The 11573-nt window shown below is 37.5% G+C and overlaps 1 protein-coding gene across 24 annotated transcripts in view; it reads left to right on the forward strand.

Annotated features, from left to right (window-relative positions):
- The window catches only part of SETD5 (SET domain containing 5), an 82194-nt gene that overhangs the window by 31901 nt on the left and 38720 nt on the right, over positions 1–11573 (forward strand). For 8 of the 24 annotated variants that reach the window (XM_032411857.1, XM_032411868.1, XM_032411873.1 and 5 more), the window contains exons 2-7: positions 1022–1081; positions 5059–5245; positions 6063–9748; positions 10030–10135; positions 10462–10670; positions 11009–11067. In XM_032411857.1, the coding sequence (XP_032267748.1) occupies positions 9657–9748; positions 10030–10135; positions 10462–10670; positions 11009–11067 (466 nt within the window). In that variant the 5' untranslated portion in view covers positions 1022–1081; positions 5059–5245; positions 6063–9656. The other 16 variants (XM_032411875.1, XM_032411879.1, XM_032411877.1 and 13 more) reach the window with 13 other exon arrangements.

Below are 11573 nucleotides of genomic sequence, written 5' to 3' on the forward strand. Positions count from 1 at the left end.
CTATTGCTTGGTAAATAGAATCCTAAAAGTACGTTTCCTCTCTATTGCTTGGTAAGTAGAATCCCAAAAACAGCTCTTTTCACATATATGATATATTAACATTTAGTTATTAATTCCCTCTTCTGGCTAATGTTAAATTTGACTTTTCCCCCCTCAAAATCACCTATTTTCCTATGCTATTTGGAGGGTAGATAGTTTATTAAGGCTCTATTTTTCCACATATTCCATCATGGAGTTGACCACAAGCAGAATTGACTCCCATTTGTCTTTTTTTTTTTTTTTTTTTAAGTAGAACAAGAGGATAAGTGGGATGAATGTGGGGGGAGGGGAGAAGTAATATGATTTTATACTTTAATAGGTGATGGTAGGTCCTTGTCTGACTGGAGAGTAAACTTGATATTTGGTTAAAGAAGAGCGTCTGCATTTGGGAGTGGGTCAGTGGAGAAGCACCTCCTAGGAGAGATAAGAAGTCCCTTGGGAAATGGGAGAGAATTCTCATTTGAAGAAAAGAGTATTACCCAGTGACATAATATTTTCCACTTCTTAAGTCTAATAAAAATAATTTCCTTTTCCATTCTTTATTTAGGTTCTGGCTTTATAGGAAAATAGGGTATATGGTTAAAGGACAGAAATAAAGTACTAAATGAAACATAGGATGGTTAACAAGGCAATGTGTAGAAATGAAATAAAATGTAGAAATGAAATAAAAAATTCTGTATAATTCAGGGTGCCTGGGTGGCATTAAGCATTCAGCTCTGATTTCGATTCAGGTCATGATCTCAGGGTCATGAGATTGAACCCCACATCGCATTGGGCTCCGTGTTGAGCATGGAGCCTGTTTAAGATTGTCTCTCTCCCTCTGCCCCACCCCTGCCCCTTCTACCCCCACTCATGCACACGCATGTTTGCTCACTTTTCCTCTGTCTTTCCCCCCAAAAAGAAAATATTCTGTATAATTCTATTCTTCGTGTCCATCGTTGTTATTTCTTTCTGTACTAATCTGTGTCTCAACTTCTTCTAGGTCTTCAGAGCTACTGGCAGATAATTTTGGGGGACTTCATATTTGGAGGTCTATAAAAAGGTGACTGAGTCTAGTAAATCCTTTACATTTGTTTTAATTTTTATATTGTAATGAATGCTAAAATCATATGTTGAGATAATGGTGATCATAATTCATTCAGCAAACATTCTTAAACACTTCCTGTGTGCCAGGCACCATTCTGAACATTGGAACTACAAAAACACAAAAATCGTGTCCTCACAGAGTTTATATTATGGTAGAAAGAGACAGAAAATTGAATAAGTAAAAGATACCGTGAAATTGTTCTACCTAGAGACAGAGTTAACTTCTCACTCTAGGACACCTCTCCATACTATGAGATAAGTTAATAAATTCTGTACTACTAAGCTTGGTAAACTATACTAAGAGTCTGTTGTCTTGGCTTATAAGACTAGAGTAATTGTAATAAAATATTGCATATAGATTATTAAGTCTTCAGTTGATATTTTAATAGCTACGTTTTGCAGAGTGTTATTTGGGGAAGGAACGATTCTCAGGGTTATATGAGAAATTTGATTTTGTTAACAGTTTTTTGTTTTAAGCAGCCTAATAATTTGAAAGCTTTATTTATGTATTTATTTATTTTCAAGATTTTATTTAAATTCAAGTTAGTTCACAGATAGTGTAGTATTAATTTCAGAGGTAGAATTTAGTGATTTTTCAGTTGCATGTAACACCCAGTGCTCATTACATCAAGTGCCCTTCTTAATGCCCATCCCTTAATGTAAAAGCATTATTTAGAAGATGGCCATGCTGATCTATAATGATTGTCTTCATCAGAAGAGAGGAAGAGTCTTGTAAAACTAGACAAAAGGAAGATGGAGGAATTCATGAAAGAGAAATTCATAGCTAAGTAGTTAATGTTTCTTATATTTATCAAGTCTCCAAATTAGCTAGATTGAGATTTCAGTAAGGAATGTGTTAATCATTTATTCACTCATTAAGGAAATACTATCTAATAATTTTCCCATTTTTTCCTTTTAGTATATCTTTTAAAAATTACTCTCAGAAAAATAACTATCAGCTTAAGTTTATAAGTTGTCTTTCTTCTAGAGGCCTACTTTTTTTTTATGTGCATAGAATAATAATGGCTATGACAGAAGCTTTTTAATGGAGTTGAATAACTTTTTTTATCCTTTAGTGAAAATATAACACGTGATTGAGATTCCTGTATTGGTTAAGGGGAGGTATGATCATTATCAGACTCTGTTCTGATTATCAAGCCAGGCAACTTCGGGGATTTTTGGTTTTCGTTTGTTTTTTCTTTTTAGTTCAAGTTACAGAGTGATAATAAAATTAGAGGAATAGTTGTAACCAACAATCCCCAATATTTAACTGTTTTTTTGAGCTTATTTGATAAGTATTCTCTCCTATTATTTGTAGATTTTATTTCAATTTCTCAGAGATTTGGAGGATGTACTGCCTAAATCTGTTTAGAAATATTGTTAGGGAAAGGAAATGTTTTATGTGTCAGGTGGGCCCAAAGAGTTATATTAGTCACTTCTCTTTTGTAAGCTGTAAAGAAACAATAGGAAAATTTGCCTTTTTCATTTCAGTACCAAGTCTAGCAATATGTCGCCTCTAGTTGTAGGTGTCTTGCCTTCACCCAGGTTTGGAGAGTCCTAGATCTTGATGAGATCCAGCTCTAGAGTGTAGGTGCCAGAAAGGACTGCTTAGTTTATAGCTGTTTCTAGTATTCTAAAATAACACAAAAGAGTAATATTATCTTTATGTGTTCTTAAAAATCTTGGCCTGATTCACTGCTCACAGTTGGTTTTCTTATCCACATTAATTTGCTTGTGTATCAAATTATGATTTAGGCATCTTATATGGTCATTTAAAATTTGTACTAATTCTCTGGATTGACTTCGTATCACGTACTTTTCATTAAATTTCTCTAAGTAATTGATTTTTCTTTTGTCTTATTTATCTTAAGATGATTCAGCAAATCAATCATGACTCTTTTTGTAGTCTTTTTGCAAAATTCTTTATTAATCTGGGTCTTTAACATTCACACTGACTTTCTTCCCTCCCACATAAAATGCTTCTGGTTTCATTCTTTCAATAGTTTAATACAAAACCACTAATATAAAATTGTACAGAGTTTACTTTTTTCCCCTCTGCACCATACCTTCAAATCTCTTAATATACTCTTTTTTTTTTCTTTTTTCAGAGAGAGAGAAGGGGGTGGTTGGGGGAGAGGGAGTGAGAGAATCTTTAGCAGCCTCCACGCTGAGCGTGGAGCCCAATGCAGGGCTCAGTTTCACAATCTGAGATCATGACCTGAGCCGAAATCAAAAGTCAGATGTTTAACTGACTGAGTTCCCAGGCACCCCTCAAAGATTTTTTATTTTTTTAAGATTTTATTTATTTGTCAGAGAGAGAGAGAAAGCACAAGTAGGCAGAGCGGCAGGGAGAGGGAGAAGCGGACTCCCTGATGTGGGACTCAATCCCAGGACTCTGGGATCATGACCTGAGCTGAAAGCAGAAGCTTAACGACTGAGCCACCCAGGTGTCCCTCAAAGATTTTAAGTAATCTCTATACTCAACTTGGGGTTCGACCTTACAGCCCCGAGATCAAGAGTCACATGCTTTAATTGAATGAGCCAAATGCCCCACTCTCTTAATGTACTTTTGGCTTTTTACACGTTAATAGTTTGTGAGTCTTTTTGTTCCCAAATTCCACTGGTTATGGTCAGCAACTCAAGGTATCCTCTCTGGTTTTCCATAGAAAATTTTCTAACCTTTATTATGAAACTACGCTTTATAGTTTATGTTTTTATTTATACCTAGCAGTGGATGTTACCTCACAAATATGGTTAAGACAGTTGCATCTTCTCCCAAAATTACAGTTAAAATAAAAATGGTTTCAAAGAGGGAAAAGAGTTTTCTATGATACAAGAAGGCAATAAGAACAGCTGTGTCCGGTGAAATATAAACACATCTCTTTTATCATCATATTTAATCTGGAAGAAATAACGTTTGCTGGTAAAACTGCATTTATTTGTGGCCTAGGGAAAAAAGTTTAAATGAAGATTTTTTTTTTTTAAGTAAGCTCTACGCCCATCATGGGGCTTGAACTCATGACCCCAAGATCAAGAGTAGCATGCTCCACCAACTGAGCCAGGCAGGAGCCTCTAAATGAAGATCTTTAATTGTTAAAGAATTTAGTTAAACTTTGATATTTCTATTTGCCATCCTATACATTAAAGCTTACTATGTGAGTTCTGGGCTGCCAGAAAATTTTGTTTGATGAGCATTTGTAGAATGGTAGAAATGTACTTGCTAGCGAGCTAGGCAGACTATACTTCCCCCTTTAGCTAAAAAGAAAAAAACTGAAATAGAAATGAAAAGTAAGCATAACTTTTGCTACCTCACTTTGTAGAACATTAATGCAGTACACAATAAAATAGGACAATGTGTAGACCCTTTCCTGTACTTGTTTTATATTTATCCCTTAAAAGACTTACTTTCAAAATGGAAAAATAGGGGGGCGCCTGGGTGGCTCAGTTGTTAAGCGTCTGCCTTCGGCTCAGGTCATGATCCCAGGGTTCTGGGATCGAGCCCCACATCGGGCTCCCTGCTCTGTGGGAAGCCTGCTTCTCCCTCTCCCCCTCCCCCTGCTTGTGTTCCCTCTCTTCGCTGTGTCTCTCTCTGTCAAATAAATAAATAAAATCTTTAAAAAAAAAAAAAAATGGAAAAATAGGGGTGCCTGGGTGGCTTATTTGATGGAGCATCTGACTCTTGGTTTTGGCTCAGGTTGTGATCTCGGGGTCGTAAGATCAAGCCCCATGTTGGGCTCCGTGCTCAGCGGGGAGTCTGCTTAGGATTCTCTTCCCCCCCCCCCCCGCCCCTTCCCCACTCGTGCTCATGCACTTTCTCCCTCTAATATATAAATCTTTTTTTACAAATAAATAAAAATGGGAAAATATTCAGTAGCATTTAGGGTAAATGTAAAGAACTTTCTGGTTATTAGATATTTTCCTTTTCTGTGGCAGGATTCCTCATGTCCATAACATGTTGGTTAAGGCTGTGCAGCTCACCCCCACTCTCAGAGTGGCCAGTCTCCATTAATAGGACCCCGTGATTTCCACTCTGTGCTGTATTGGACGTCATGAGCATTGCAATCCCTCTGGGAGTCACCACACCAGATACATCCTACTCAGATATGGCTGCTGGATCAGAGTAAGTGCTACTTTCTGGGTAGTAGGTGCGTTACCAGTTTGTGTGTAAATAACTTTCTTATGGGCATCTAATAATAAGTATGCAGTATTTTCTAAACCCAAGCCTAGCCCACTGTAAATGACATTAGACATTTCCCTTTTTGCCCATAGAAGCTGGAGGAAAAAGAAGAGTTAGAAAGGGAAGGAAAAGAATTGGGGGGGGGGGGGTTCTTAGTAAATAATATAATTGAATTAAATTTGCACAGTAGTGATGACATTTTCATTTGTTTTGATGGGTGGGGAACATTGAAATAAAGTAGGTGTCACTACGTGCTTCTATAGAGTTAATGATTATTCTGAGGATGGAGATAAGGAGTTCTCTCCAACTGATTTTCCTTGAAGGCCTCTTCCTATGTACTTCTCACTGTTCTAGAGTAAAGGGGCTAAAACTTTATTTGGGCAGGTTACTTAGAACTTCTCATATTTGGGGTAGAAAACATTGAAAGCAGTGTCATCTGTTTTTATATAATATTCATTGCCTAGAAAGAGGACCTTCAAAATCAGTGGTACCAAACTTTTTTTTCAGCTAAGAGCAGCTTTAGGAATTCAGAGTTTGTCGAAAAGCCCAATCCCTAAAATAGACTCAATTCTTGAAGAATTTAAATACCAAATGGCAATGAAGGTAGGCCTTCATTATAAAACTTTATATATTATTCACAGTTTAAAAAATTTTAGCCTTTTGTATCCCTTCTCTTTTAAGTTGTCCAAGATTCCCCCTGCTCACAGATTCCCCCTCTTGTCCTTTTACCTCCCTTGTACCCAATCTTCCTTGCTTACAGAAAGGAAGTGGAAGCCCCCTACCTTTCAAGACGAAGTGGCACTACACCAGGATGTGAAAGTCCAGCGAAAGAGACCCAAGGGGCCTAGGGGGCAGCACACCCCCAGAAGCCAAGTCTATTCCAGGCAGTACCAGGGATTAGGGTCTGGGCTGGAAAAATCCTGGTGTTTTGAATATGTTCAGGTCCAGTTCAGACTCTTGATCCCACAGCCACTTCTTGAGTGAGGTGGGTGTTGCTCTAATTCCCCTGTTTCTCTTGCCATTTTCATAGTCCCTGGGGATTCTTTCCCCTTCAGCAAAGCAAAGCAACTGTACCAGAGCTCTGGGTTCAACTGCATCCCTGATTAATAGTGGTTTTCTTCCTTAAAACTGAGAATGTAGTAAAGAGCATGTATGTTTTCTTCACAAAGCCACCTAGGATTACTTAACTGTCTGTTGTCTTCCTTAAAGAGGAAGACTTAAAATGAAGCTACCCCAAGAAGCAGTATATACTATATTTTGGGGTAGTTGAGAACTGAAAGTTTTTGGCCTTATTCCCAAATAAAAAGGAAGATGGAGGGTGGGGGATGGGAAGGGTGAAATTGTGTTCCTTCCAGGGCTTTTTTTTCCTGTTTTGTTTGTTTGTTTGTTTGTTTTTGCATGCCTGAGAGATTCAGTTATGCCAGTAGCTGAGACTTACAAGTTTATAACTATTTCCCAAGTACTTAAAAAATCTTCCTGCATTAGGAACTATAATTGTATAGTGTTAACAGAATTTTATAAAGTCAACCACTACCTCTTACATGGATTGACTAACAAACTACACAGGTAGAGAGCATTAACATTTGTGAGAAATTTCAACAGAGAGATTAAATCAATGACTTTGGGACTAGTAGAGAAAAAAACCTAAAGCAATTATTCTTAAAAACGTGTTTTTCCCAGAGTGCAGAGATCACCACCCATAAATGCTGCTAGGGAGTCCAGAAGTATTTGCAGACTTTTGGCCTAAAAATTTGACTATGATGTTTCTATTTCCTGAAACATTTCATCTGTAATTTCTTGACAGATTTCTGATACTGTTATACAGTTATTCCTTTAGTATTTCTACAAAGCAAGAGAATGTCGGCAATTAGCTTATATACCATTCTGTTACATTTTAGATGATATTTGTTGTTTCACCATGCATATTTCACTGTCATGCATATTCTACTGTTCTGGGCACTCTAAAATTAAACTTGGTATGAAGGGCAACATACTCAACTTGAGTAAAAGACCTAGACCTTATCTCATGGGATTTTAAATCTGATAACAACAGTAGGCATTATGCATTTTTTATGTATTTGTAGGAGAACCTCTAGATAAAACAATAAAAGCAAGGATTTTTCTGAATTTACAGTTCTGCTGTAAGTGAATTTCATTTTCCAAGAGGTTAGCATTATAGCAGCAGGTTACGTGTTGTATTTAAAACACAATTGATGGCAATATCTGTTGTAAGCATGGCTTCTGTGTATGTGCCCAACTGTCATACTAGTTCAAATATAGGCTATAATTACGTTTGCGTAAAATGGTTGGCTAAAAAGGAAGTGCAATCCTAACACTTCAGATTTTTAATCCATATTTTGAAATATAGATAAGAGCTGATATATATGTCAAGAAATAACCTAGGAAATTGTATAGTTATCTATCAACATGTAACTATTTAATTAATAGCCAGCATGGAAATTGCAGTTTCCTCATCAAAAGATATGAGCTTAAATTTTAATATTTGGCATGCATATTAAATGCTGTGCTTTACTAGAAAGCATTGTCCAGTAGGATGGCCTTTTAACCTCCACAAAATACATTTTATTTTTATTCCCTAGACTTGCACATGAAGTGCATATGTTCATATTTACCCAGTTGGAGATGGGTAAGATACAACCAGCATAGCTCCATCTCCATGGCCATCTTTTATTTCATGCCACTTTCCTTTTTCCCGTCCAGAAAAATTCCATTTCTAATAAACAGCTGCCATGTTTCACCCCATGTGTTCAATGGTACAAAATCTCTTATATAAAATACGTACAGCTTTTTTGGAATACTTGTTTATCTAGTGAATTAACAATGTTGAAAGTTATTACTTTCTCTTAACTGTCCATCATAGAAACTAAATTCTGCCTTCATTTTATTAATGCTTGTTTGCCTTCAGTTTCATTTAGGAAACCCCACCTGTTTCCTAATACTCAGAGCTGATTGCCTCTCAGTGAGCCATGTCAGATCATCTTTTCTCAAGAATATTGACCTGCATTCTTGATGTACCCCCACCCCAGTTTCCATCCTGCAGACACTCTTAAAGAATAAAATGCATGCACTTCACTAACAGAATACTTTCCTATGTCTAAAGTTCTTCTTCACCTAGAAATTACCTTTGCTGTTATTAATAAGATCCCTTCTCACAGTTTTGGAGCATATAACTGGGTGAGTTGGATATATCTCAGAATTTTCTTTTATCCCTCACTTCTCAGCTGACATTGCACCACATTGAACTGCACACTTTATTCCTGCCAAGTACTGTGTATTGTATACTTGCAAGCAGGAAAAATGTATGTTCATTAAAGCAAACTATACATTATTTGATTCCCTAAAAGACCCTTTGATCTCCAAGGCTGAGTTAATATGTGTCCTTGGAGTTTCTAATTTGTGAATCTCTGTTCTAGTTAATTTAAATGACAGATAATCCGTTGTTGAGTTCAGCAAAGTCATACGATTGCATTCCTTAATTACCTTTCAAAATTCCCTAAAACTTAACCAGGTAACAATCAGAGTTAAAAGTTCTTTTTTCCCCAAAACTTGTATTTTGTCCTTTGTTACCTATGCCTTTTTATTATCAAGTAAAGGCTTACAATTTCTAAATTTGAACACATTTATAATGTTTTTATATTAACAAATTATACTTGAACAGTTTGCTTTCCACTCAGTGAGGGTATGAAAAGATATTAAACTAGGCTTCTCAATAAGCCTGGTTACGTGAATTTTCATATCATTTTCTTTAAAGATAGAATGTTATCCTGGTTTTCCAAACCAGTTAGGCACAGTGGAAAGACCACAGGATTTGGAGTTAGACATTGTTTCAAATTCTGGCTCTGTTAGCGTGTGACCTTGGTGACGTCACGTAATCTCACCACCGCAACTACTTCTTCTGTAAAAATGGGGTGCTATTTACCATGTTTACTAGTTGCAGAGTAAATAAATTAATGTATATAAAAGCACCTAAAAATAATGGGCGATTCAGAATGGTAGCCACAACTCCTCTTATTATTTGTCAGTAAACAGTAACCTCTGAGTACAGTTTTGATTATTTTGAAGTTCTGTGGTATTACCATGCAGCTGTTAAGTAATTGTGTCCTTGATATGCTTGCATGTCATTGGTAGATGAGAAATTATTACTCTAATATTTGAAAGGTGTTTGGGGGTTCATCAAGATGAGAGGTATGATAAATATAAGATGCCGTTGTTTTTACCTGTACTTTCTTCAGGGTATCCTGTCTTGGTAGTGAATGGAAGAGGGCCTGGTCCCTGGGGCAGTGCAGAAGGCACTTTCATCATCTCACTCACTGCAAATGTCATGTGAGGTTTCATGGAAGTATTAAGAGATCCAATTAAGAAGAATAGTTCTGAGTCTAAACCAGCCCAGAGTGGCTTCTCTAGGGGAAACTCCCTGCTCAGCTGGTACGTTTGTGTTTGTCATTAGGGACACCTTGTATTCCAGGTGCCTGCCTTGAGACATCTGCCTGTACTGGCTTCATGTTACACACAAGTCCACATTTAATAACACTCCTGTTATTTATAGGCTTAGTTATGTTAATCAGATTGTTTCACTGAGTTCCTTCTCTTATTCTAGTGGCTGGTGGTTGTGGAAAAGAGGAGGGGTTAGCATGGGAAGTTAAAGTCTTAGTTTAAGGGAAGATTAGGTGTTATGCTATCATGCGTTGCTTTTCGCCTTTGTGCAGCCCTGAATCTGTGGAGGCTAGTCCAGCAGTTAATGAGAAGAGCGTGTATTCCACTCATAATTATGGGACCACTCAGAGGCATGGGTGTCGAGGACTGCCTTATGCTGTGAGTATGCATTTGTTTCTCTCCAGAGCAGTGATCTTCCTGGAGTGTAATCCATTCTTATACATTGTGACTTTCTTGAAATGTTTATATGCAGCATGACGAAGTTGCCCCTTTTGCACTTCCCTGCCTCCAGCGGACGTCTAGCCCTGCATCATTGTTCTTGTTTTTATGTCCCAGTTGACCTTGGCATTTTGTTTTATCACTTTCCTGGTTGAAGCCAAAAAACAAAGGGTACTACTTTCTTCTTTCTTTCCATATGTACCATACTTTAGGGGAGAGAGGGGCCAGTGTTTGGACACTGTTGATTTAAAAAATCTTATTTTCAGGATCATAATTACGGAGCCCCTCCTCCTCCGACACCTCCTGCTTCTCCCCCTGTCCAGACGATCATCCCTCGTTCTGACCTGAATGGCCTGCCGTCGCCCGTAGAGGAACGCTGTGGAGACAGCCCGAACTCTGAAGGAGAGACTGTTCCTACCTGGTGTCCTTGTGGTCTTTCTCAGGATGGCTTCCTTCTCAACTGTGACAAGTGCAGGTAAGATCATGCTCCATCTCAATTCAAGCCTGGGTTGCTGGGATTAGGGTTTCTTATTAGTAGGGAAAAGCTCAAAGTATTCTTTCTTGTGTTTGTTAATGTAGATGATTCCTTAGTGCTCCTTGGCTCGAATTCTCTGCACTAGGTGAGAATTGCTGACAACAAGGAATGAGAGATTGATGTTAAAGCTATTGAATTTGATATGAAATTTAATGTCCTGGAAACATTTGGTAGGTGGGAGGAAGGGGGTAGTATATGCAGAGACACTTCTCCCATGTGTGCGACGATGTGCTGCATGCTGTTGGAAGGACTACTTTAAGTTTATTTTCCCTCTTTAGGGGAATGAGCAGGGGGAAGGTTATTAGACTTCATCGGCGGAAGCAGGACAACATATCAGGTGAGCCAAAAATGGGTTGGGCCCATGTTTTGACAGATAAATGTTTTGTGATTTAAATAAGCATCTCAAGAATTCCTGTAAGTCCCCATGGTCCCTAGCTTTTCATGGAAAGAGAAAGTAGTTTTCTCACAACCACTGTATAAGTCTCTTGTTCTGAATTAATGTCTCCAGAAACAACATTTTAGCCCCAGAGCAATCAAAATATTCCTTATGAGCACACATACCAAATAAAACAGATCCTTTTTCTATGTTAACACATTGAGGTGATGGAGCTTGGGGACTCAGTACAAGGGGGAAAATATATACGATGTAGAACAGAGTTTCTCTGCTTAATGCCAGTGATAGAGAAAGAACCTTGTTTTCATAAGAAAGGTGGGTATTTATGTTCTACAGATGACAGAGTTAATGGAAGTTATGACTTCCCAAATATGGAAAAGGAATAAAGATATATAAGCATTTTTTTTTTTTTAAAGATTTTTTTTTTTTTTTTTTTAAAGATTTTTTTT

This window comes from Phoca vitulina, unplaced genomic scaffold, assembly GCF_004348235.1.
Source record: "Phoca vitulina isolate PV1807 unplaced genomic scaffold, GSC_HSeal_1.0 scaffold13, whole genome shotgun sequence".
NCBI classification, from domain to species: Eukaryota; Metazoa; Chordata; class Mammalia; order Carnivora; family Phocidae; genus Phoca; species Phoca vitulina.